At 50.2% G+C, this 26475-nt stretch overlaps 1 protein-coding gene across 3 annotated transcripts; it reads left to right on the top strand.

Moving 5' to 3' along the window:
* Positions 1–1362: 1362 nt before the first annotated feature.
* On the top strand, positions 1363–22916 carry FKBP1A (FKBP prolyl isomerase 1A). Of its 3 annotated transcripts, none has more exons than XM_038369646.2 (5): positions 1363–6515; positions 6672–6719; positions 18462–18574; positions 21235–21396; positions 21863–22916. In XM_038369646.2, the coding sequence occupies exons 1-4, from the start codon at positions 6479–6481 to the stop codon at positions 21361–21363; spliced, it is 327 nt and encodes a 108-aa protein (XP_038225574.1). In that variant the 5' UTR covers positions 1363–6478; the 3' UTR covers positions 21364–21396; positions 21863–22916. The 3 variants fall into 3 exon arrangements, with proteins under 3 accessions (XP_038225574.1, XP_043351791.1, XP_043351792.1); XM_043495856.1 differs by having other exon boundaries at positions 6363–6515; positions 21860–22916; XM_043495857.1 differs by lacking the exons at positions 1363–6515; positions 6672–6719 and adding an exon at positions 9653–9671.
* The last annotated feature ends 3559 nt before the right edge of the window (positions 22917–26475 follow it).

The raw sequence follows: 26475 nt of genomic DNA, 5'->3' as shown, positions 1-26475 counted from the left end.
CTACCTACATGCCTCTAATTTTCATCCAGATCACACCACACAATCCATTGTCTACAGCCAAGCTCTATGATATAACTGCATTTGCTCCAACCCCTCCGACAGAGACAAACACCTACAAGATCTCTATCATGCATTCTTACAGCTACAATACCCACCTGCTGAAATGAAGAAACAGAATGACAGAGCCAGAAGAATACCCAGAAGTCACCTACTACAGGACAGGCCCAACAAAGAAAATAACAGAACGCCACTAGCCATCACCTTCAGCCCCTAACTAAAACCTCTCCAACCATCATCAAGGATCTACAACCTATCCTGAAGGATGACCCATCACTCTCACAGATCTTGGGAGACAGGCCAGTCCTTGCTTACAGACAGCCCCCCAACCTGAAGCAAATACTCACCAGCAACCATACAACAGAACCACTAACCCAGGAACCTATCCTTGCAACAAAGCCCGTTGCCAACTCTGTCCACATATCTATTCAGGGGACACCATCATAGGGCCTAATCACATCAGCCACACTATCAGAGGCTCGTTCACCTGCGCATCTACCAATGTGATATATGCCATCATGTGCCAGCAATGCCCCTCTGCCATGTACATTGGCCAAACTGGACAGTCTCTACGTAAAAGAATAAATGGACACAAATCAGACATCAAGAATTATAACTTTCAAAAACCAGTTGGAGAAAACTTCAATCTCTCCGGTCACTCGATTACAGACCTGAGGGTGGCTATCCTTCAACAAAAAAATTTCAAAAACAGACTCCAACGAGAGACTGCTGAATTGGAATTAATTTGCAAACTGGATACAATTAACTTAGGCTTGAATAGAGACTGGGAGTGAATGAGTCATTACACAAAGTAAAATTATTTCCCCATGTTATTTCTCCCCCCCACCCCACCCCTCACTGTTCCTCAGACATTCTTGTTAACTGCTGGAAATGGCCTACGTTGATTATCACCGTAAAAGGTTTTCCTCCTTCCCCCCTGCTTCCTGCTGGTAATAGCTTATCTTAAGTGATCACTCTCCTTACAGTGTGTATGATAAAACCCATTGTTTCATGTTCTCTGTGTGTGTATATAAATCTCCCCACTATATTTTCCACCGAATGCATCCGATGAAGTGAGCTGTAGCTCACGAAAGCTTATGCTCAAATAAATTTGTTAGTCTCTAAGGTGCCACAAGTACTCCTTTTCTTTTTGCGAATACAGACTAACACGGCTGCTACTCTGAAACCTGTCTATGGTCAAAGAGCCAATCAGGGATCTCAAAAAGAAAATATAAAGCTTATGCTCAAATAAATTTGTTAGTCTCTAAGGTGCCACAAGTCCTCCTTTTTGCGAATACAGACTAATATGGCTGCTACTCTGAAACCAATCAGGGATCGCTAGACCACTGTCAATCAGGTCATCTGTGTTGGAATTTCCTCTGCAGGTTGTAGGTCACAGGGAGTGACACAGGTGACAGTGTAGTGATGGTGGTTACCTTGTAGCCCAGCAGGCCTGGGATTACAACCTCCCCCATGCAGAGCAGCTGACTCACTGTTCTCCAACCAGAACGCCAAGCCAAAGAGAACTGCTGAATTCAGCCACTTGGAACTCTGCGTTGGATACAGCATAGTGATATGAGATGGGTTGGGGAGTCACTGAGCTAGTCGCTTTGACACGCTGTAACAGCAGCGTTGTGCCTCATGGGTACCAGATCTGAGATATTACTGCCAGTTATTGACAGGGCTGAAGGAACATGGTAGATGTAGGCTGTGAGGCTTGGAAGGAGTAAGGAAAAGTGGTTCACTGCCTGTTGTCAATGGCTAAACACCTGCCTTCATTATCTACCACAGAGCGAGCTACAGTATTTTGATCACCTGCTGGCATGATGCTGTTCCTGGAGAGTGGCCAGTAGGATGATCCCAGTTCACCTTGTTTCCCAGAGGGCTGGTCCCCTGTGTTTTTAAAGACAGAATCTATTATTCTACGGAAAGGTGCCAAAGTTCAAGTGTAGAAACTTAAAAGAGAAGTACATGCCCAAAAGGAGAAGTATGCACACCACATGACCTCTAGTATCACTATTTAAAAAAACAACCATGGTTCCCTGCCTTGGGTTCATTAGCAGGCAGTTCAGTTAGTTAGCAATCAGATGAATTTCTCTGTGAAAGGGGTTGCAGAAATGGACTAAGCTACCTGCGATCTTGCTTTCTTAGTCGTTTATTACAAGGTCTGCCCCATGCCTGCCATCCACAGGAATGTCAAATTCACTCAATGGAAAGGGCTGAATTGCACTTTTAATGATAGTTTCTAGAACAGTTCTACAAAATCAGCATCTTGCATGGCCTTCAGCCCACCCATAAATCTCCCACTGCACAAAGATCAAGGTTTGGGTCTGGCCTCCTGTCATGACTAAACTTTCAGTAAGTAAAATTTAATTGCATTTGGCACCATGCATTAGCTTGTTATTTTTCAGGCCAGTGCTATTTCTGCCTTTTCTTTAAACCAGTGGTTCTCAACCTATGGGCGACCCAATCAGCACACAGCTGCGGCCCATGTGACATCCTCAGGGCCATACAGGTAGTATATATATACATATTGTGTGGACGCAGCCCCCATAACACACAGAGAGCTGCATATGAGGCCCCCAATGGCAAATAGGTTAAGAACCACTGCTTTAAACATTTGAGCTTGCAGCTACCCAATCTGCACACATCATGGAAGTTTTTGTGCAAATTAGCCCCCAGTTTTGCACCTACTTCATTTGAAAATCTGGTCCTTAAAGTGGCATCATGAGACTTAAGAGTTAACCACACTTTCCGATGAATAGGGAAGATCCCACCTCAGAGCTATAGCAGGATGTCTACAGATAGCCTGGCAGGAAAGCAACATTATATCAGTTACACACAGATCACATTTACTTTGTCACGAGGGCCAGAAATGTAACTCAGGAAGGCCTGGTCTGGGTGCTTTGAACCTAGTGGGCTATGGGCCGTTGCTTCCCATTCAACATTGTTGTCTATGTATTTTGATGGCCTTTGTGTGCCAAGAAATGAAACATGATTCGTTCTCATGCTACAAGTCATATGGTTGGCAAGAACTGTGTTAAGATGCATTTGCAATTGCTATATCACACCATCCGGGCTGGGAAGGATGTGTAGTGTGCTGCACCAACCTTCCAGGTGGATTTGTATTTGTAGATTTGTATTTTCTGATGTCAGTATTTTTCAACTGTTTTTTTAATTATAAACTCAAAGGCAGATATTTAAAAGTATTAAATCAGAGCAAATATTAATGTTTTCTCCCCTTGGCGTTTCTTGCTTTGCAAGCAGGAGAAAGCCTCGGTTCACAGCTCTCCCTGCGGATCAGCCAGCTTGGTGGGGCATGGTGAGGAGTCATTCAAGAAGAATCAGCTTGTTTTGCAGGTTGTAAAGTTTCACCATGAATTGAGATACTAGAAGCTGACACCTCATTCTGTTTCCTGGGGAGTGCAGACTGCACCGTGGTGTCACCAAGGCTGACCACTGAGATCTTCCAGCTCATCTCTCAGTCTCAAGATGCCCTTGCTATGCCTCCTTCCCCATTAAGAAAGTTACGTTAAAAAGATCCTGGTAATCCTGTGGGCATTGCAGGTATACGGAGTAAGGAGTAAGATGAGAACACCAAGCTCAAGGGGGATCTGAATCTGGGTCTTCAGAGGTGACCAACTAACTCACCACACCTTCCACAACAGTTAACAGGGAACAATGGACCTAATTTGGCTCTTTATTTTTCTTCTGAGCTTTATATCTTGAACCAGTATTTTCTAACATAGCTTTGTGGTGGAATGTACACACCTTCACATGCAGTGTGACAGGGAAGGGATTAAAGCAGGGCTGGAGGGTGACTGGGCATCCTTGAAAGTTGCTACAGCTATAAAGAGACTTGTCTCTCAGCTGGGAGGAGCTCTAGTTAGGGGTAAGATGTTTCTCCGGAGAGCACAGCAGAGATGCTGACAAAGCGTTTGGCTAGAAGTGCAGTTGGATCCAAGAAAATACAGGAGGCCCTTTGTTAGAGCTTCGACTGTATGTGGGGAAGGTTAACTGGACAAAGCCATTTTCCTGGGGCTCACTGTTTGAGCTGGAAGAAGCCAGTTCTGATACTTCTAGGAGCCACTGAACACCTTTGCTGTGTCCCAGCAGGGTAGATGGGACATGGAGAGCTCCTGAGAAAAGTGACTGAGCAGTCTGCTGTGAGGCCAGAGTGGTGCTGAGAGCTTCGAGAGGCACCTCCTGAGGAAGCGTGGGGTAATCACTGGCTGGAGTTATCGATAAGCTTTCAGCTTCATTTCTGCCAGTACGCTGTGGTGGAAACTCGGTGTGAGCAGATGCCATTTTACTTTTTTAAGGATAATATTTCTGTGGTACATTGGTGGCACCAGTCTTCACCAGGGAACTTATTAACACACTACTGATGATGCTATTACATGAGATATAATCTCGCCTACTACTAGTGATCACTTCTTGTGTAATAGATCATCTCTACCTTGGGTGCTTAGGGCTATATTGAGAGGGGCAACTGACTGGGCAAAATGTATGTAAATTTTTAATTCCAGTCTAACGGGCTTGTGAGAGTTAGAACCACTACAGCTCCACAAGGGAGAAAGGATCCTCCTGTGGTTAAACAGCAGGAGATCTGGACCATTGCTATTCTGCAGGTTATTTATGTGACCTCTCTGTGGCAAGATTTCACCATCTCACAACAAAGGTGGTAACACTTCCTACCTTTTAGGGAAGCTGGGCAGTTAAAATGACTAAAGTGTGCAAGGTGCTCATATACCTGAGTGATGAGTGTCATGGAAATACTTATAAATAAACAAAGCTGTGTCTTCCCTTCCTGCATCCTCACTCCCATTTACCAATGTGGGGAAGGTGAGCACTACAGACTTCCAGAGCAGATCGCTGCTGTCCCCTTAGACAGAGATAATCAGCAGTGAGACGAGAGCGCGCCTTCCTATTTCCATCTTGGGTTTGGGCTTACCACCTTCCCTCTGCTGGCACTAGTCTGGTGGAAGTGGGGAGACATCAATCGGGCAAATAACAGAATGGGTGGTGTGTGTGAATTGAAGTGAAATATTTCTACAGTTAAGAGCAAAGCAAACCAGGAATGCTGGAGTTTGAATATCTTTTTTTTTCCTAAAAGATTTGAGCAATGAAGTGCAATTAAAATCCTGTGTCCCAGCCTCTTATTAACTTTGAGGACTTCAATAGCGCAGACAGAGGTGAGGCTTTTCGTAGGAGTGGGTGGGTGAGATTCTGTGGCCTGCGCTGTGCAGGAGGTCGGACTAGATGATCAGAATGGTCCCTCCTGAGCTTGGTATCTATGAATCTATGGCATGCATCTCCGCTTGTCTTGCATTTTAATGCCACCTGCTGACAGGGTTTGCTTTCCGAACCCTCTTCCCTGCCCGCCAAGCATCCCTGCTCCCTTTGCAAAAGTCAAATTCCTCCGCTTCAGATGAGGAAATACGACAGAAATAACCCTCTCCAATGCAAAGCCACTGCTGGGTGCCGAAGAGATTTTTGGACAAACCAGTTGCTCATGTAATGGGGGGAAAGCGCCCTTGAATGCAGAGTTCAAAGTCTGAGGGCTCCTCTGCAGGTACCGAGCGGCCGGGCCCTGCGGCGCTTCAGTGAAGACCCTCGTCCTTGCCCTGCGGTCCCCACCCCCGAGCGGCGGTAGCTCCGCGGGCCTGCGATGGCTGCCGGGCCGGGAGGGTGTTAGGCCGGGACAGGGCGCTCAGACGGGCGGAGATGGGGGCTTTTGTCAACTATACCCCCCCCCGCGTCCCGCTGGGCTCGCTGGTCACCGCCGGCCGGTGTAACGGCGTCGCTCCAGGGGGTGCACCGTCACCCCCGCCCCGAGCGACGGAGATGCAGCGATCCAGCGAGGCCGGGCCTGACCGTGCGTCTGGCCTCAGCGCAGCCCCCCAGCGCTGGGAGGCGAGCTCATGGGGCTCTACGGACAGGTCTTACCCGCCTGCCCTCCGCAGCGAGCCCGGCCTGGGGCGGTAGGGGCGCGGAGCGCTACCTCGATCTTCCCAAGCCCCAGCTCCTGGAGTCATGTGACTGCAGCGCCCCGGCTTCTCGCCTAGGGTCTCTTTCCTCTCCCCCGGGCGGGGGGGGGGCGGGGAGGGAAGCGCGCTGGGACACGTGCCCGGCGCGGGAGAGGCTCCGCTCAGGGGCGCCCGGTTCCCATGGCAACGATCCCGGCGCGCCCCGTGGGGCCAAGATGGCCGCCGTGCGGCGGCCCCACAGGGCTCCGCGCGCAGCGGGGTGGAGGAGGGGCACTTCGCGCAAGATGGCCGCCGCCTCCGCGCAGGGCGGGGCCTCTCTAGGCGGCGAGCTCTCTATGGCGGCGGCGGCGCCGCGCGGGCCGGGCCGGGCCGAGGGGGCTGCGCATGCGCACGCGGTCTCCTCCTGAGCGGAGTGCGGCGGCGGCGGCGGGATGGGTGTGCACGTGGAGACCATCGCCCCCGGAGACGGTGAGGGGCGCCCGGGCCCGCCGCCCCCGCCTGGCCCCTCCGCGGGCTGCTCCCCCCCCCACCCACCCACCCAACACCGGGGATCCCCGGCCTCGCCCCAAGCCACCCCCCTACCCCCGGGCCCGGCGCTCACGGTCTCTCTGTCTCTCCCCGCAGGGCGGACCTTCCCCAAGCGCGGGCAGACCTGCGTGGTGCACTACACGGGTGAGTCCCGCCGCGGGGGCCGTGCCCTGTGGGGGGGGGCCGTGCCCTGTGGGGGGAGGCTGTGCCCCGTAGGCTGTGCCCTGGGGGGGGATCGGGAGGGCAGTGCCCCGTAGGCTGTGCCCTGGGGGGGGATCGGGAGGGCAGTGCCCCGTAGGCTGTGCCCTGGGAGGGGATCGGGGGAGGCTGTGCCCCGTAGGCTGTGCCCTGGGGGGGGATCGGGGGGAGGCTGTGCCCCGTAGGCTGTGCCCTGGGGGGGGATCGGGGGGGCAGTGCCCCGTAGGCTGTGCCCTGGGTGGGATCGGGGGGGGCAGTGCCCCGTAGGCTGTGCCCTGGGTGGGATCGGGGGGGGCAGTGCCCCGTAGGCTGTGCCCTGGGGGGGATCGGGGGGCAGTGCCCCGTAGGCTGTGCCCTGGGGGGGATCGGGGGGGCAGTGCCCCGTAGGCTGTGCCCTGGGGGGGATCGGGGGGGGCAGTGCCCCGTAGGCTGTGCCCTGGGGGGGGATCGGGGGGGGCAGTGCCCCGTAGGCTGTGCCCTGGGGGGGCAGTGCCCCGTAGGCTGTGCCCTGGGGGGGCTGTTCTGGGGGGGTGACCTATAGGCTGTGCCCCGTGGAGAGTCGGGTGGGGGCTGTGCCGTACAGGCTGTGCCCTGTGGGGTGGGGACTCCAAGCATTTGATGGAGCTTGGGGGGGCACTAGGGTGTGTGGCTTGTGGGAGAGGGGCTATGGGATGGGTCTTTGCCCCCCGCCCAGAAGTAAGGAGGGCAGGAAGGGACATGGAGATCACCATAATGGATAGGCTGGGGGGGGGCAGTTCTTTGCTCAGCTCTTGGAACTGGCTTATGTGAGGCAACGAAGAGACCTGGCACAGAAGGAGCCTTTCCTTGGGTATGTGCCCCCCTAAGTGCTGAGACCAACCCGCAAGAGCTGAGAGCAGATCCCCCCCCCCCCGACTGGGATATATGTTTAAGGGGTAACTGTTCACTGCAGCACTTGAATGAGCATCTGCTTTGTAGCCCTGTGTTCGGCCGTCCCTGGCAGGCTGTGTAACTTGAAAGCTCCTTTGCACGCAATATTCTGCTAGGGATCTTCTCGCTTGGTTCTTTGCTGTATCTGTTCTCTAGAGATGAGCGCATTTAGCTGCTCCATGCTTGGGTGTAGGTCAAAAAGGAGACACTTGGGTGAAATTTCTGGGTGTTCTGCTGTTTGGTTGGGTCTGTGGTCTGGCCGGAGGCCCCGCAAGCGACTTGCCCCATCCTCTTTCCCTAATGTCTCCAGTGTTCTACCCTTCTCAGTCCAGAAGTCTGTTCCCTTTGGTGGTGGAAAAGGGATAAGCATGTGGGATGGTGGTGTAGAGTCCAAATGCTGTGTGCTGTGGGTCTATCTATATTACAAGTGTCAGGAACCTGATTGTAATAGGACTCCAACTTCAGTGCAGGCAGGACTATAATGCGGTCAGTGTCTTGGTGCTGTCCAAAGATTCAGCCACAGAAGAAGGGCAAGGTCATGGAACAGTGTTTTAACTGGGTCCCAAGACACAATTGTATTAGTGTAGAGTACAAGTACCCTGAAGTGGATGGCACAAGAAGTCAGGTGTAGTTCTCTGTTTTGGAGAATCCTTTCCGTGAAGTTGCTGTTCATTCTGTGCTCTGCTCAGGTTATTATCTCTCTCCCCATAAATTCTTGACTAAACCTAGCTGTAAAGTCTTCCTGACAAGCAATTTAAAAAAATTAAAACTGGGTAGAAGGGTTGGACTTGCTGCTCCTTGGCTCAGAAATATCTGAGCCGACTAACCTTTCTCCACATCCGCACGCCCTGTAGTGACGAATGTTCTTGTTCCTGTCCAATCCTCCTTCCTTGCCTGTTACCTTTTAACACTCTCCATGATGTAACATTGTGCATCTGCTGGGATAAGCAAATAGCCTATTTTACCCTCTTTGGAGATATCTTTGCCTTGCTGTTTTGAAGCTGGACTGGCTGTGATGTAAAGTGGCACACCAGCTCAGTCAACCTGCAGCTCTCAATTCTAGGATCAGCTCTGTAGCTGTAAAGAGGGGCAGTGGGAGATGCCAGCTGTCATTTGGTGAGCAATGGATGTTTTATGACTTGGTTTCCTGTCTCTGTTCTGGCACACCAAGTATAGGACTCCCAGCTCATGGCTATTCGTAGTGGTCATTTCAAGGTCTTTCTAAGGCACATATTGCTGTAGCTTAGCCTATTAGCACTGTCTTCAGTAACTTGGTCACTTTTAAGATAAATAATCCCAGATAGTTCTCCCCTGTCTCCAATGCTCCAAACTCTGCTCTTCCTCCTGTTCTGAGGAAGGAGGGGAGGTAGCAGTTTCCTGGGGCTGCTACTGTTTGAAGAAGAGCCACTGTCGGGATGGGGTGAGGAACGCCTGGTTCCATCTCCCTCCCCCAATCTGTGGAGCCTTGCCCCTTACAGCACAGCCCCATGATGGTGATAGGGGGAGGGGAAGGTTCCAGGATACGGTGAGGCTAGATCTCTGTGCTTGCTCCTGCAGGGCTGATGGCTCACAACCAGACCATCTGCTTCTCCTTCCTTCCCCACTAACCTTTTAATTAGGGGCAGGGTGGGGGAGAGGAAATGGGGCTGCCTCTTTTGCTGGCAGCCCCATTTCCTCTGCCAGTCCAAGAACAAAGGGATGGCTGGCAGGTGGTCAAGTGGCTCTCGGTGGGCCAGCTTTGCTGCATGCCAGCCCTCCGAACTCCCCAGCAGCATCTCCTCTCCCATCCCTATTGCTAGCCTTTACTGGCTTTGAGGCAACACAGATTCTTAACTCCTCCCCACAGATTCATTCAGGGGGAGTTGTCAAGTGTTTCCTTCCCATCCCATCCCCGCTACAGATCTCGGGCTACTTTCGAAGCAGCAGCCTGTTTTCAGTGCTGCCTCCCACCCCCGCTTATATTCTAATGGCTCTTGGCCCTAGAGATGGGCTGGTGAGTGAGTGAGCGTTGGGGCTGAGGGTTTGCTCTGAATTTTGTGGTTCCTTTTAGATTGCATCCTCCAACTTCCTTGAGAGAACGGCAGCTCAGCTGTGAGAGACCCTGGTCTGCTGAACCCCTGGGAGCATGCCAGCAAAACTCTCCAATCTGCATAGTAGCTGTTGGCTCTAATACTCCCCCCCCCAGTACATGTGAGAGTTGGGCATGTAAAGAGCAGGATGAGTCAAGGTCTGTTGTGCAGATTGGAGAGGGGATTTATGTCCTAAATAAATGTTTCAGGCATGCACAGCTAACTCCCCTGTCCTGCTGGCTATTTAGTAACATCTTGGAATCTAGAACAGCATAAATGAGAGCACTAATTGGGAATAGCATACAATGCACTTCAAAAAGGTACCTTAAAGGCACAGATATGGGATTAATCCCCAAATCACAATTGTCTGCGGTGCAAACAGCTTCTACTCTTCGCAGTGAAGGAACTTCCGGTCCCAAAGCTGCATATTTTAAATGTAGCTTTCTGTAATGGCTCACAATTGCTATATGGTAATGCAGGTCTTATTTAATTCAGCTTCATTAAGTTATAGTTTTGGAGTCATTTGATTAGAAAGTTATTTTTTGTCAAATATTATCTACTTCTGAAACCATTATTTCAACATAATTAAATGGGGATCTTTGGGAATGGTCTATTTCATAGTTTCAATGTACCTATTATGTTGAATTTTCAAAGCTAGAGAAGCTCAGGATATCTTGCATGGATGTGACTAGGAAGAGCAAAGCAGCTTAGATTAGCTAGGTGCAGGTAAACCACAGCGCTCCTGTTTCTCTATTTGGTTTCATTTTAACACATTTGGTTCTCGAACGTGGTAACTTAGGTAAAAAGCACGTATTGCATTTGCCAGCAATCTATGGAGAAGTCTCTCTAGGCTGCCGTTTAGTAAGTATGTGTTCAAGATGTTGCTCTACCAGTTTTTTAGCAATAGGATGTGTGTACTACATGTGTGGGTGGGGTGGTAGAGGGCTCTGATCCCCAGGGTGGCTGACCCAGCACTTTCAAAAGTGTTTCATTTTATAAAATCAGTCAAACTGAGCGTTCATGAAAGAGGCTAGATTTACATCCTTGTAGCCTGGTAGCTCTAATCCGCAGAGTCTGTATTTGTGGGCCAGAGTGGCCGTGTTCCCCTGAGCTTCCCTACTGTGGTACCTTGAGCCCCTTCCACAGGGACCACCTCTAGCAGAAAGAGGATGCTCTTGGCTGAGTGCCCATTTTGGCTTTCACCATAGACACCCATCCACCAGGAAGTAGACTTGGAGCCAACTCAAATATGTAATTGATCAAAATCAGCCACTCTGTTGTGGGGTAATCAGAATTGTGCCTGTCCTTAAAAATGGGGCAGGGTGATCCTGGCAATTAGACCAACCTTGAAGCTAGGAAAGCACGCTAGACCAACCAATACTGTGTGTGTAATGGGAAGTTGTCTCTCCAACCTGTGAGGATTCTTTGAGGGGTTAGTAATGCAGTGGCTAAGGAGCTCTGCTGGATAGAACACATTTGGGTTTTCAAAAAAGCCTTTGATAAAGTCTGTTACAAAAGGCTATTAAGGAAACTAAGTCGAGGGTTTCCGAGTAGCAGCCGTGTTAGTCTGTATCCGCAAAAAGAAAAGGAGGACTTGTGGCACCTTAGAGACTAACAAATTTATTTGAGCATAAGCTTTCATGAGCTACAGCTCACTTCACCGGATGCACAGCTCACGAAAGCTTATGCTCAAATAAATTTGTTAGTCTCTAAGGTGCCACAAGTCCTCCAACAAATTTATTTGAGCATAAGCTTTCGTGAGCTGTGCATCCGGTGAAGTGAGCTGTAGCTCATGAAAGCTTATGCTCAAATAAATTCGTTAGTCTCTAAGGTGCCACAAGTCCTCCTTTTCTTAAGTCGAGGGTAAAGTTCTCTCATGTATTAGAAACTGGTTAAGAGAAAATAGTGGGATTGAATAGCCACTTCTGAACGGGGAAGTAGGTTAATTGTGAAGAGTCCAAAGGATCCATGCTAGGGCTGGTGACTAATGATCTGGAGTGGGGGGGAAGAGTAGGATGGCAAAACGTACCGAGGCTGCAGTTATTTAGCTCAGTTGAGGCTCGAGGGGATATTGAAGAGCCACAGAAAGAGCTAACAAAGGTGGGAGATTGGGTAACGTGATGGGAGCATTTACACGGGGCTTCTCATTGTGGTGTCTGCACTCCAGACTTCTGGCTGGCAGTGGTAGGCGGAGAAAGTTCCTGCTTGCTGAGGGTCAGTTGGGTGAGGGCCGGAAGGTGAAGTTTAGGGGTAGCAAATGCAGGGTGTGGGACACTGGAAGGAAGAGTGCGGGGGGGGGGGAAGGGAGATGCAGGTGTCACTGTGGCCAGCTCAGTGAAAACACTTGCTGCACAGTGGCACTGAGAAAGAGGCAATCGGGTGTGAGGCTGCACTGAGGAAAGGACAATATCCCCAGGCTGTTGTGGAAGTTGATGGTAGCCTCGCCTGGAATACCACGATCAGTTCGGATCATCCCCATCTCTGCCTGGAATACCACGATCAGTTCGGATCATCCCCATCTCTACAGCACGTGGCAGAAATAAGAAAAGGTCAAGAGAAAGGCAGTAAATGTGGAAAAGGTTCTGTAGGAAGAGTCTAGAAACATTAGCACTGGTTAACTTAGAGAGGAGGTTAATCAAATAGTATCTCTTAATAGCACCCCACTGACCTCGTTAGGAGTTCGTTTGAATTGGTTTGAAGGTTAGAATCTGTCCATGTAGGCTGTAAACTGTTTGGAGTAGCACCTGGCACAGTGGGTCGCTGATCCATGATTGGGGCTCCGAGGTTGCTGCCATAAATACAAAGCATGACTGTTGCCTGTAGTTAGGAAGAGATTTCCCTCATAGGCATGTTATTACATAACTGTCGATTGTGGGGTTTAACACCTTCCTTTAGCATCTGGCATTGGTCACTGGCAGGATGCTGGACTCTCTGACCTCAGGTATGGCTGCTGTTATACACAGGCTACTCTGTTGGTCACTGCTGAGCCAGATTTATTTTAGCTGACCTAGAGTTGGAATGTTTCCTGCCCCTTTACCGGTCATCAGGAAATGCAGCTGGCCTGGCCGAGGTGTCTGTCTTAGAGCTTTAGGATGATATGGGCAGCAAACCACATTCTGTTCAGTCTTCCCCAATAAACAGTGCTAGTGCAGGAAGGTTCTTTGTTTTCCATGCCATTTCTCGCAGCCTCTTCTCCACTGAGGGCTCCGTCTACCTGCTTTTAATAGGAGATGGAGGGGCATGAAGCTGCTGGTGCATCCAGGGGGCAGGCGGATTTCAGGCCATCCCTCTTCCAGCACTACTGACCAAGAGGGCAGGGTGCTGTGCAGGGGAGCTTTAGCTGGCTTACAGATTGGGCCTCCTGTGCAAAGCGTAGCAGGGAGCTGCCAAATGTGTGCTGTCTGCAGTTCTTGAAGCGGAGCCAAGCGCTGTTCAGAGTGGGCTGTGCTCTGGGATCTCTGGTGCTGGAGGTAGATTGCATACCCTGCCGTACTAGTACAATGCCTTCTCTTTCGCATTGCACAGCAAACATAACCCGGTCTGCGAACCTTAAACTTCCTGTTGGCTTGGTTTTGCTGTCAGCAGTTTGTGCCATTATCTCAGAGATCAGGCCTCCAAAGAGGAATTGGTATGAGACGCCACATCCTTAATCTATAAATCCTTAATGATGTGGGAACTGCCTGCCTGTTGCCTCTTGCCCCGGGCCAGGCAGCCACACTTGGTCCATGGAGGTGCCTGGGCTGGAGCTGCCAGCAGGTCTGTTCTCTGAGGGTCCCTCAGCTTTGGAGCTCACTACACCCTCCACTCTGATATAGCCCAAATCTGTTGAATTGCAGGGCATTCTGCAGGGCTCATCTCTTTTTGAAGGAGGGGGCTCTTGAAGAGGGGAACCTTGCATGAGAGGCGATGCTAAGGGAGGGTGGGATACTCGTCCTCCTGTCTCCCTTGCGGCTGATTTTGGTCTGTGGTTGTTTCTAAAGGCGTGTAGACCTCAGCTAGTGACATGGTTTGCAGTAACAGTAACATGCCAGATTCAGCACCTTATCCTCTTGCTCAAGGGGCCGAATGAGAAACATCAAGTCCAAAGCTAGAAAAACCCACTACAGGTGTAGACACAAAAGGCACAGGAAGCTGAGCTCTGCCCGCTGGGGTTGGGAGGCAACATCCCAGTGGGCAGCCTGGCTCACTCCCATCCCGGCCATCTCAGCTGTTGGAGAGCAAAGGGGGGGGCTGGGGTTTCCACCATGGTGCTTTCCTGTTTGTGGGATCCATTTCAGCCTCTGATTAGTTGGTGTCTTGATGCTTCACCTCTAGCCACTGGAAGGGAAGGGTCTCTGGTCCCAGAGCATCTGAAGAAAAGAGGTAGCTGTCTTTGCTAGTCTACCCCTCTCTTTCTGGGTGGTCCTCCGCTCAGCATAACTGCAGGACCTGCTAGAGCTTTCCCTATCAGCTGCAGTGTGGAAGTGACTTGATTTTTGACAGTTTCACAGCTGCCCAGAGGCTTCCAAAGAGCGTCTGTGAAACTGACTAGCATCCTGTTCATTTCCCTCTGCCCCATGCCACAAATGTGAGCAGAGGCACTGGAGCCATGCGTTTGCAGACTCAGGAAAATGCTTCATCGGGTCATCTTTGGAAAGTTAAGCTCTTCAGGGCTGGGGCCATATTTCCCTGGGCACAGCCTGTTACAGCGATGCCCTGATCCTGACTGGGGCCTCTTACATAGTTTAAATTCTGCAGGAAATTGGATGCCTTGGTGCATTGGCCAGGCCAGGCAGGACAGGAAGCTGTTCACTGGTGCATGGATTCCGAGCGCTGGCCTGGCCGTGGTGCATTGTACCTGAATGTATGGGGGCGGGGGGGAGCGGGCAAGGTTAGGGAATAGTTTCTCCCTTGGCTACAATTTTCAGTTGGCTTGTGGGAGCGTCTGCTGATCTGCTCCCTAGCACTAACATCGTACCCAGGCCATGTAATGCTCAGCTCTGTACCGAAGTCACAGGTGTAGGGGAGAGGAAATCAGTGACCTTACTGCCATCCCTCGCACTGTAGGAATGCATGCCACCAGGGCTGAGTGCTAAAATGAGGCTGCAGGGGAGAGGAAATGAATAGCGTGAGGGGCTCCTGCACCACACCCATCATTAATAGAATGATGATAATTGGGGGGGAAAGAGGACCTGGGGGTGGGGGTGTTAATCAGTGAGAGGGAAAGTTCCCTCCCTCTCTCTCCTCTTTCTGCTGTTGCTCCCTTGCTTCAGCTGGTTTCAGCACCTCCCTGGCAAGCATTGTGTTCTGCTCCAGGAAAGGAAGCCCTGGAAGAGAACACCATGGTGATGGGAGAGGGGAAGATAGCGAAGCATTGTCCAGCCTGACTCTGTAAAACTACCTCTTTTCTGCTCCATGCGTTGGAGTGGCACCCAGTGTGTGGCTCAAAGGATTGTGGGATTTGGGCGAGTCGCAGCAGCCGGTGGCTGGTTTGTCGATCCCAGGTGGAGAAAGCTGAGAACTGAGAGGGATTGTGTCCCATATAAAAGCAAGCAGTAACTACTAGCTCGTTGTTCCCTGGGCCAGGACAGTGTTTGGCTTGGCAGGGCTATGCTGGTGCTGACATGCTGAGTCAGGGACCTTGGAGTTGAGTTCTTTGGTGCAATGGAGCTGCTTTCCAGGCATTGGGCACATTAGCAATATTTGAAAGCTTATTCCTGTAAACGAACAAAACTCCAGCAAACACATGCCTGCCTGGAGGTAGGCTGGAGCGCTAGTGGGTGACCCGAATGGAGCTGGACAGTACCATGAGATAACTTTGCTTATTGCAGTTAGTTCTCCTCTGACACCCAGCGAGACACTGAGCTCCTCAGCCTGGCAGCACTCAGTGCCGGCTCTCTGTACTCGCAGACAATCCCCATTATTGGCAGGCTCGCCTACACTCTCCACGGGGGAGCGCCATTGCGGATCCTGGGGTGCTGCGAGCTAGAATGGGGGCTGGGCGCTCAGTGCTTTGGTTTTTTCACTATTGTAAGGCAGTGGTAGTTACAGCACTTCGGGAGGTACTCTGGGAATGTTCTGAAATGGATTTATAATAATGGTCTCCACACAGCAATGTGCTCCAGCCTGTTATTAAATCTGCACCACGCAGTGCGGCGCTGGCCGTCTCATGCAGGTTATAAAGCGTGCGGATGGCTGTAGGGCAGACTTCACTTTGTGTACCTGGCTTTGGAATGATTTTGCCTTTCAAATGTGATCTGCTGGCGCCGAGTCTTTAGTCTCGGAAAGGCAGTCTTTGCTGCGTGAGCATTGCTGGTGAGCGATGAGGGTTTTAGTATCTATACCTCTCAGGAAGGCTGGTTGGATAGCAGCAAGGGCTGACTGACGAGCAGGAATCCAACCTGGTGAGTATGGTGTTAGCCGTCCTGTCGCATTGTTGTTTTGACACGACCAGTCAGTGACAGCTGATTTGAGCGATTGCACATAAAAATCATTCATGGATTGATCTATCAAGGAGCAGCTCATCTAGTCAGCATTGTTTAGGGCGATTTCCTGGGCTGCTTGCATCTCCCTTCACTGGTGTATTCACACATGCGAGGAACTTCAGTGGTTACTGCTTCCCCAGCGTGAAGCTGTGTCTGTCCCCTTTATTGCTCCTCTAGAATCGGATCTACTCAGACCCATATCCTTGGCCCTCCCACCCACTTCCTATTTGGTTATGGCCCTAGACACTCTGGCTGCTGTGATAACAGCCTGAAGTAAGATGTAACTTGTTCTTCCCATACACACAGTGCATTTTGTCCTCTTGCCCGCGGGCAGTGACTCATTGTCTGCCCTGATTAGGGAAAATCTCTCTGGACCGTTCCCTGCTGGACGAGACAACAGATTTATTTTTCCAAGAGTAAAACTGCTTCCATTGGGGAAAACAGATGCTTGTTTTTGAAGAACTGGGGAAAAGAGAAGTGTGGGTAATGTAGTTAATCATTACTCTCCTGGTTGCTCTTCAGCCTGTTTGCAGTAGCTAACTAGCCTGTTCCAGTCTGGTGCCTCTGGGTGTTGATTTCACAGTGACCTGCTGTTAGCCGGATCTAGGGCTTCTGTAGAAAGGACACCCATCTCTGGGCTAAAGCGCCTCAGGTATCCATTGTAGCAAACTGCTAGTGTGACCCTTTAGTTCTGCTTACAGACCCGCTCCATTACCCTGCTTCGGTTTAGTGAAATCGTGTGCACCTTGAGCCCATAGTTCTGTGGCTGTTCTAGGAAGCCCCATGGCTTGGATTTCTTGTGTTGGTGGGTTCCCAGCTCAGTTCCCCTTGGAACTGGCTAGACTGTCATCTGGCTGCCTCCGGCCACGTGTAGAGGGTTAGAGGAATGTGTGGGATGAGGACAAAGCCAATAAAATGCGATGCTGACTCCACAAGAACACCAGGTGACGCAGAGATCACTTTTGATACATTGTGTTCCCCAGGCTCCTCTCGTGTGTGCATTCCCCAAAGAGCTTATTCCCGGGTGGGCTGTTTGTGTAAGAAACTTGGCCAATGGACAAGCTCTGCTGCTTGTATAAGGCAGTGAAAGCTCCCAAGTTTCCCCAAGAAGGTCACGGAAACTCCAAGGAGCCAGGGAGGGAACTGCTAGAAGGGAGGAAATTCCTCCTTTGTTTATGTTCAGGAACTATATTTAGCCCCGAGGATGTTAACCTTGCTTTATGCAATGTTCTGTACCAATGCGCTCGCTGTAGTAAGGGCTAGGTACAGGGCGCCCTTAGAAGATGTGCGTATTCTGCACCTAGCATAACATGTCCCTGATTCTGGCTGCAGCTTGTGGCACTCAAATCCAAACTAAAACAAGCCTGGGGATCCAGGAGAAACACCTTGATGCGTGAGCCTCCATTACAGCTTCTAGCAGCAGACCAGCGTGGGTGTGCTGTTCAGTGTTGGTTCTTTAAAAGCCCTGCCATCTCCCCCCTTGTCTGGGTGGGGTTAATAGCGCAGGAGCCAGAAATCCTGTCGTTCACTGCACAGCTTCTTTCAGCTTTGCGTGCCTGGTTGGCATGGCAATTGGTGGTTGCAGATCTGTGGGCATAAGTGAGAGGGGAGATTTCTCTGTGCTCCTACAGACTAAGTGGGGATTTTGACCTTGTGAAGAGCAAGGTATGATCAGGTCAGCAAGAACAGTGGTGTGGTCTGATGTTTGACATGACCCATCAAGAAGCCCCAGGAGATGGAAGGGCTCTTTTCTCTCCCCGCTATCATTGTTCCCATCTTCCTTCTGGGTTCCTGAGGCTTGCATGTGGCCTCACATGTCAGGAAGCTGTTCCTGGCACAGGAGAGAGTGATAAATTCACCTGTTCTATCTGAACGTTTCTTCTCCCCGTGACCTTAGCTTCTCCCCTGGCATTGCCAGCTAGAGAACACACAGCATGTGGAGTTGCACTCGATTCCTTGGGTCCAGCTGCAAGTGATGTTTGGTGGGGATGTCTTCCCTCTGGGAGCTCTGCAATCTGGGCTGTGCATCCCATGGTGGCACCTGTACTTGAAAAGCCACCCCCCTGGAGGCCAGTAACTGACCTCTTCTGGGAGCCCTTCCTGATGCCATGACTGCAACATTTGGCATCGGTGTCTGGTAGCCAGGACCCTGCTGTTCCACATGGGTGTTCAGACTGCACATGGGTCTGACAGGGCGTGGGGTTTTTTTCCATGCTGCATGTTTGATGTATTGCTTCTCTTTTCAGGTATGCTGGAGGATGGGAAAAAATTTGATTCCTCCCGCGACAGAAACAAGCCATTCAAGTTTGTCATGGGCAAGCAGGAGGTGATCCGTGGCTGGGAAGAAGGGGTCGCGCAGGTGTGTTGCTGTATCCCTCCGTGTCTGTTGTGAGGGCTGTTTGGAGATGAGCAGCTGAGGATTAGAGACGTGGGAGGCACTCATGTTTGCAGCATGTGCTGTTCTCTTCTTTTCCCCCGATCCAGGATTTTAAGTGTGGGAGTAAATGTCACCTTCTGCCTCACCGCCTTCTGGATCTGATGAGCTCAGTGGGATTGGGCCTGCCAAGCCCTTTAGTGAGACACTAGAGTATCAGTGACTCAATAGGTGCCATCTCTCCTGCTGAATCTGCACTGAACTAATGTCCCAGCACAGTGCTGAGGGCCTCTGTCTCTCCGATGAGACAGACCCAAAGTCGGGCTGCCATCTCCCGTGCTGCCCCTCATGCTTGGGAAGAGCTACCTGTAAACATCTGCAAAATCATTGTCCACCATCAGATGTCTCCTTAAAACTCTTCTTTGCTATGGTGCCTACAAAAACCTGGACAGTGGCTGGCTGCTGGTGTGCTCAGACCACTGCCTGTCATGCTGAACCTATAGTGCCTCACTGTTTTCCTGGGGGCTCCCCCTGTATGTCTGTATCCATCTGGCATCTCATCGTATACTTAGATTGTCAGCCCTGTGGGGCAGGAGCCATCTGTTGGTTCTCTTTGTACAGCACCTAGGACAGTGGGGTCCTGGTCTGTGATGAGGGCTCCTAGATGCTAGATAGTAAATAAATGTGTCCCTGGAAAGTGGAGCCCAAGGCCCGCTGTAGGCGTGAGAGTGCAAACTGTATTGTCTTGGCCAAATTCCAGTTTGGGTTCCTGGGCTCTGCCCTGCCCCCTTTGAGACCCTGCAGTTTCAGTAGAACGTGGATACTTACTTCCCATTGATCCTGACTGCAGGGCTCACGCTTCACCTTGTGTGTAGCAGTCCCTGCATAATACAGAGCGGGCCAGTATCTTGAGGAAATAGTCTGTGAGCTCCCCTTCTTGCAGCTCCAGTGAAGGGCATCTCCTATTCTGCCTCCTCTCCTGAGTGCGTTGCCTTAACCGGGATCTAAAATTAGGCCATGTAGCTGATATTCAGTGTGTGCCCTTCGCTTTCCTCTTTCAAATGCTCTTCCTACTTCCTGTTTTCTACTCCCCTCTGCGCCTCCTGTTGCATTCCCTGTGTCCGTGGCCTTGGGTCTTGATCCTGTTCCAGGGTGTGTAATTCAGAGTTGCATCCATTTCACTGTCAGTCTTCTGTCTTTCTGTAATGGTCTGTGTCAGTCTGCCCTATTCTTTTGTCATCTCCTCCGAGTTTGACTGGCTCTGCACTGCTCTCCTTTCCCCATCCGGCTGTGCCAGCACACGTAGCCAGAAGAATGATGGTATTTTTTAAAGCACCAAAGAGGTTTAGGCACCAAACTCCCATTGACTTTCACTAGCAGCTGGGTGCCTAACTCGCTTGGGTGCTCTGGAAAATCTCACCCCAAGGACCTTCCCCTGATGTGACGAGCAGGAATGTGTGCTGGGGTGGGGCTTCCAGGGCATCTGTGGCTTGGAGGTGAAACAGGAGTGCCTTTGTGGCTGTTGTCCTAACATGTCCATGCCTAGGCAGGGGTGACAGGAGGAATCTAAGTCAAGTCAGAGATTTTTCCCCCAGTTTCATTCTTCTCTTACTTTTGGCTTTCCGCTGCGCTTTGCAGAGTGCTCGTGGGTGGAACACTGAGCTATCTCAGCTCAGAGTGGGTGGCACAGCAGGCTTCATTAGCTGCCTTTGTCCACACAGCACGTGTGTGAGTCCCCGTGTCTTTGGTTGATGTCCCACGCAGCACGCCTGTAACCCAGCCCCTGATCAGAGTGGATCAGTTGTCGGCTGTAATGCTGGTTGAGTCAGGCACTTGGATACAGGTGCATATCTCCTCCATGGTTTATGCCAACCCTCTGCAGAACTGTGGAGCCTGGCATCAAACTTGTACTATCTGAGGCTGTGGGTCTTTGACTAACCGGAGAATGGAGCATCTACCATGATGCTGAAGTACCTTGGGCAGAAAGGTTAGTGCCCGTAGCTACTGTATTCCTTTCTTGCAAGAATCATGGGAGCACTAACTCTGAATGAGGAGATTCCCATGTGCATCTGTAATCTAGTCTAAATGGAATTAGTTCCTACAGTCACCTCCTAGATCCATCAGTAGGAGCAAGATGGAATCTGAGTGCTCACCGAAGATAAGTGACTTCTTCTTTGTCTTCAGGAATAACCTGAGGAGGATGATGGGCTGCATTGGAAGGGCTAATTATTATTAATTATCTGTTACCCTAGTGCCCGGGAACCGTAGTCATGAACAGGTGCTGGTCCGTGCACTAGGTTATGTACAAACCGCAAACAAAAGGTAGCCTCTGCCCCATAGAGCTTACAACCAAAGAATAAGACAAGATAACAGATAGAGACAGACAGGAGAATACAAGGAAACAAAGAGACTTTGTCAGCGTGGTGGGCAGTGGTCTGAGCACATGGCAGCCTGACCGTGGTCATTGTTCTGTTGTCTGTTCACTGCATGATGTCTCCTCTGGTGGGCAGAATGCCCGTGTGCTAACATCAGGTGCTGCCCTCTGGGTAGCTGCCCTGGCTAGAACATGCTTTGCGCTATCGAGGTGCCTTCGCCTGGTTTGGGGTTTTTGCATTCATCTGACTTTGTTCTGTCTCTTTCCACAGATGAGTGTTGGGCAGAGAGCAAAGATGATCATCTCTCCAGATTACGCCTATGGTTCTACTGGCCACCCTGGCATCATCCCCCCAAATGCTACGCTAATTTTTGATGTGGAGCTTATGAAATTGGAATGACAGGAGGCCCCTTCCTCAACTCCCTGTTTTTGGGTAGGTGAAGTTCAGGAACTGCCTGGTGACACGAGTGGGAAAAGCCACTTGAGCTGCATGTTCTGTAGCTGATTCTGGTTATCTCAGAGGACGGGAAGTAGCATCAGTCAGAAGTGTGTGGGGAGGAGGGGAAGGTGTTGCCTGTAACAGGGTTTAAGGAAAGTAGACTCAGCCTGCTTGTGTGTAGGGATTCGGGTGGCTTTGCCTACTCCGAGGTGAAGCAGGGCATAGATCTGCTCCTAACCCAGCACAGCCAGTGGGGTTTTGTGCCGCAGGTGCGGGAGGCAATTGCAAAAGCTGAACATACATCAGCATGTGCCTGCTCCGGTAATAACCGGGCTGTGATGGTTTTGTCTTCAAATCCCCTCACGTATCCCAGTTGCTCTCTCCAGGGGTCTTGGGACTCAGAGTTGGGCTCCCCCAGCAGCCTACTTTAATGCATTGGTTCCTCCTCTCTCTCCAACAGGTTTGGCACATGGAGGAATCCAGAATCTCAGCTTCAAGAAAAATGCACATGACTTTGTATGGAGCTTTTCCTGATATTCCACTACACTCGTTGTATAACCATATACCCTGATTGAATGTGTCTGATCACTCAGCTTTGCTTCTGACTCCTCCTTGTATTGTGGTTTTATGTCTTTTAAACTATACGCCGTAAACCTCACCATTTTGGGGGGGTCAAATTCTTAATCTTATTTTTGTTCTGGGTATAGATTCAATTGTGTATGATCAAGCATTTACCAGTAAGTACACTGATGGGTTAACCTTAGATAGGAATTGTTTGAACAAAGAAACCTGTTTAATTTTTTGGATGCAAATATCTATTGTGTATTAAAAAAACAAATTGCTGCTGCTCCAAAAGCCATAGCTATCGAGGAGCTATCGAGGGCTGATTGACTCTGGAAAGCAGAGTAGTTCTAGGCTAATGTATTTGTTCCCTTGGCTGAAACTGGGCCCCTGGGAGCAACTAGCTTCCCCCTTCCCATCTGCCTTGTGGAAGGACCGTTTCAACGCGGTGTTGCTGCCCCAGCAGTGTATTTACTCCAGGGTGGCTGGGGTTGCCCTTACAGCTGCCCCCATCGCTACTTGTTGACTTTTCCATCTCTTGGCTATTTTCCCTTGGATTTCAAGGACCTTTTTATCTTTAGCCATCAAAGCTCCGCAACTACCTAAATTCAAGAACTTGAATTGAACTTTTTAAATTGAAGGTGCTGTTTATGGGGGAGGGAGGAGATGCAAAAAGAAACCAGCCCACAAGAGAAAACCCAAACCCCAGTCGCCGTCATTACGACTTTGACCTGAGTGTTCTCTACCAAAACTTGATGCTGGTCATCACAGCTTGCAGCAGTCTCCCGTATGACGCACAACTCCTGTTCCGCTGATGTCATTCCTACTTGCCTGCCTCTGCCCTGTGTAGTGGTTTTTGGTAAGAGAAATTGCTGCCATCATGATCTACTCCACCACATTAAAGTATCCCGTTTTATTATTGCAATAAAATGCTTTATGCTGGCTTTTCTCAACTCCTGTGTCGGAGGTTTTTTGCTCACCTCTCTGCCACTTAGCCCGGCTGGCTAACAGCGTGCTGACACGGAAGCTGCAGGGAGGAGGCAGCAGATCTGTGCGGACACACAGCTATCTTGGTTGTCTGAGAAGTGCAAAGACTTGTACAGGTGTGCCAGGTCTCTCCTGAGCAAGGCATTTGACTTCGGTATCTCGGCCCTTTAGGCTCAGAGAGGCTGAGAACTTGCCTTCAGCTCTTAGACTCCTTGAGAGTGTCAGTGACAGGGCAGCCTGCCTAAGTTCACATGATTGCATTACCAAAAAGCTATTAAAAGTTTCTGGCGTTAGCAGGGTGAATTGCCTTCACCTAAGCACCAGCCCTGCTCCAAGTAGGGAGTGTTCTAATGCCCTGGCTGCAATGGTTTATCCCTTGGTCTCAGTGCATGGGGCCAAGGGCTTAGTGTTCCAGTTCTCAGCACTGTTCAGGGCCCCTGGATGTGGGATGGGAGTGAGCCCTGTTTCTGCATGGAGGGGAAGGTTGTAGTACAGCCTTCAGCAGGGAGCACAGGACTCCTGAGGCCTTTCTGATTCCTAGCTGATTAGTGAGAACAGCAGATGCTCTCCAAAGCAGCCGCAAGCTCAGCCTGAAGCTGGGAAAGCAGAGAACTGCTGGTGACTCTGCCCAGCTGCTAGGAATTGGGTCCTTACTAGGGAAGGAGATTGGCGACCCTGGCTGTGGAGAAGTTTCTGTTCGATTGTCACAAATGCAAAATGTTTGACGCATCAAAGACCTTCTAGTTCCCCGCCTCTGTCATCTCTAACATGTACCATGTCTCTTTCCTTTCTCTCTGACCCTCACCCCCTTTTCCCTTCTCGTCGCCCTCCACTGTGTCCTGCTTGCCTGCGCGCTCTTCATAATCCTTGATTACTTTTCTCTGTGCTGGACAGTGAATCTGGTCAGATTGTGTCACTTTTACTAAAAGCGCGAAGTGGGAGCAGCGGAAAATTGAAATTGCTGCTTGTGCAAATGAAAAAAGAAAGTCTGAGTGGGGGGCCGGGAGCAGAGACACTGCTGTACCTGTCCAGAGGGCTTATTCTGCGAGGGGGTTACATAAGAGGAGACCATAAGGGGGTACTTTTGTGGACATGAGAGAGACCAAAATCAGTTTGTGGGAAGGAGATCAAGGTTACACCTTGGACTTGGGTTTAGTGGCTGTTCGGTAGCAGAAGTTTCGCAGCACTCTTATCAAAAGCCATCTCTCTAGCCTGTATATGACAGCTGTGCTCACAGAAGCTTATGCTCAAATAAATTTCTTAGTCTCTAAGGTATCACAAGTCCTCCTTTTCTTCTAGCTGTGCTTGTGTTCACATATTGCTGAGTTCACTTAGCTCTTGGTCCATGGTGGTGGCTTTATTTTATTTTATTTATTTTTTTGTCCAAGGGCATGAGAGAAATTTTAAGTCTTGAATTAGTTGAGGGGGAGATGATTGCTAATAAGCTATAGATGGTCTAGTCTTCAGCACCCTCATGCAGAACAAAACAGCCCATAAACAAAACGCTGGGGAGGAAAATCTGTGTGTGTGTGTGTGTGTGTGCCAGGTAGTTTTGATCCAAAATGAGATTTGTTTACCTAAGAACAGCCATATTGGCTCAAACCAATGGTCTATCTAGCCCAGTATCCTGTGTCTGACTGGTCAGTGCCGGATGCTTCAGAGGGAATGAACAGAACAGGGCAATCATTGAGTGATGGATGGCAGGAGAGAGATCACTTGATCATTCATTACCTGTTAGGTTCGCTCCCTCTGGGGCACCTGGCATTGGCCACTGTTGGTAGACAGGATACTGGGCTGGATGGACCTTTGATCTGACCCAGTATGGCTGTTCTTATGATCCAAGTCCAGCTTCTGGCAGTCAGCGATTAGGGACACCCACACCATGGGGTTGCATCCCTGATTATCTTGCTTTGGGGGGGAAATCTGAAAATTCAGTTTTGGTTTGAAACAAACTAATTGGTTTTGATTTGGGGATTTTTCAATTGTTACTGGAAAAAATCCAGCCATTATCCAAAAGACTCTACCCTATTCTGCAATCTGATCAGCCGCAGTCACAGGCTCCTTGTGACTAGATCTGGGCCACACTCCTGGCTCCTTATGAAATTGCCAAAGACCTCTGACATTTATCAGTTTCAGTAACATACTGCAAAAAGAAAAGGAGTACTTGTGGCACCTTAGAGACTAACAAATTTATTAGAGCATAAGCTTTCGTGAGCTACAGCTCACTTCATCGGATGCATCCGATGAAGTGAGCTGTAGCTCACGAAAGCTTATGCTCTAATAAATTTGTTAGTCTCTAAGGTGCCACAAGTACTCCTTTTCTTTTTGCGAATACAGACTAACACGGCTGCTACTCTGAAAAAAGTAACATACTGATTGCTTAAAGCAGGCAAAGCACATGATCCGGAGATAATTTTTTTTAGAAGCAGAAGCTTCCATCTTGAGGGTAATTCATCCAGCAAAGGACAGAATCGTCGTAATTACTAAAATGCTTCATTTAATGTGAAATCATTACTGCTCTCTGTCCAGGTTCTCTGAGAATGCCTCTCAGGCCCTGGTGCAAGTTCAGGGCAAGATCATTAGAAGAGCTGAATTAGAGTTGCCACGTCAGGCTTTATGCTGCACTGTTCTCCATCCCAGAGCTGGGACAAGAGGAGGAGAAAGATGCTGAGGATTGGCATGAGTAGGCTGAGCCTCCTGTGGCCTTCATGTTCATGTCCTCCAAAGATCCGTTTGCCAGAGCAGGAAGGGGAGACCTGAGGCTACTAGTGTAAATGAGCAGGAAGTCTATATCGTGAGCTGGGGCTGTGCACGGAAGCACTCTGTAGTTCGCATCTAAATAGAATTGTGCATTTAAAGGCCCTTTATTTTCACTCAGAAAGCGATGGTGCTAAGTTGCAGAGTGGACTGAGCTGAGCTAAATCTGCTTTTCCCCCTTCCCCGAACCCCTGCCTGGGTGCTCTTTGGGCTTGTTACTGGAGAGCTGGTTGGTTCTGGGCCGGGAGGGGTGCTGCAAGGTCTGCTCCACATGCAGAGCAGGAGCTTGCCCAGCCCATGCCTCCACTCAGGTGGACTCTCCCCAGTGTAACTGCTCTGAATTCTGAGTGCTATCATTTGTGGACATCAAAGAGGGCAACAGCTCAACTTATCTGATTCTTCTGGGGTAAGAAAATAGCAGTTGACCCCTTCTCAAGCTCTATCAAAGGGGGAAATGGGCAGACAACTTCTAAAGAGCTTTGCCCTGAGAGAGGGAATGGAGATCTAGCGCAGCAAACATAAAGCTGCTTGGACAGAAGTCAGATTTGATCCCTCGCACAGGGAGTCCTCCATTGCCCTGTGACTTCAGCAGGGCAGCGAGCGGAGGTGATGCTTAGGGATCTGGCCCCAGGAGCCACTGATTAACTGCACTATGAGTGTGGATCTCACGCTGCCTTGTGAAGGTGGGTAACCAGGGGCATGGCCCAGCGGAGGAGATTGAGGTGTGGAGAAGTTGGGTGACTTGCTCAAGGCCACATGAGGAAGCAG

Source organism: Dermochelys coriacea, chromosome 13 (genome assembly GCF_009764565.3).
Source record: "Dermochelys coriacea isolate rDerCor1 chromosome 13, rDerCor1.pri.v4, whole genome shotgun sequence".
Taxonomy (NCBI): Eukaryota; Metazoa; Chordata; order Testudines; family Dermochelyidae; genus Dermochelys; species Dermochelys coriacea.
The sequence above is the reverse complement of the archived record's forward strand: the minus strand, read 5'-3'. Positions and strand labels throughout refer to the sequence as shown.

Bases quoted from the DNA above. Each gene is read 5' to 3' on its own strand.
- FKBP1A (XM_038369646.2), top strand. From the start codon at position 6,479: ATGGGTGTGCACGTGGAGACCATCGCCCCCGGAGACG. The intron at 6,516-6,671 runs GTGAGGGGCGCC...CTCTCCCCGCAG, and splicing joins GACCATCGCCCCCGGAGACG to GGCGGACCTTCCCCAAGCGC. The intron at 18,575-21,234 runs GTGTGTTGCTGT...CTCTTTCCACAG, and splicing joins GGGAAGAAGGGGTCGCGCAG to ATGAGTGTTGGGCAGAGAGC.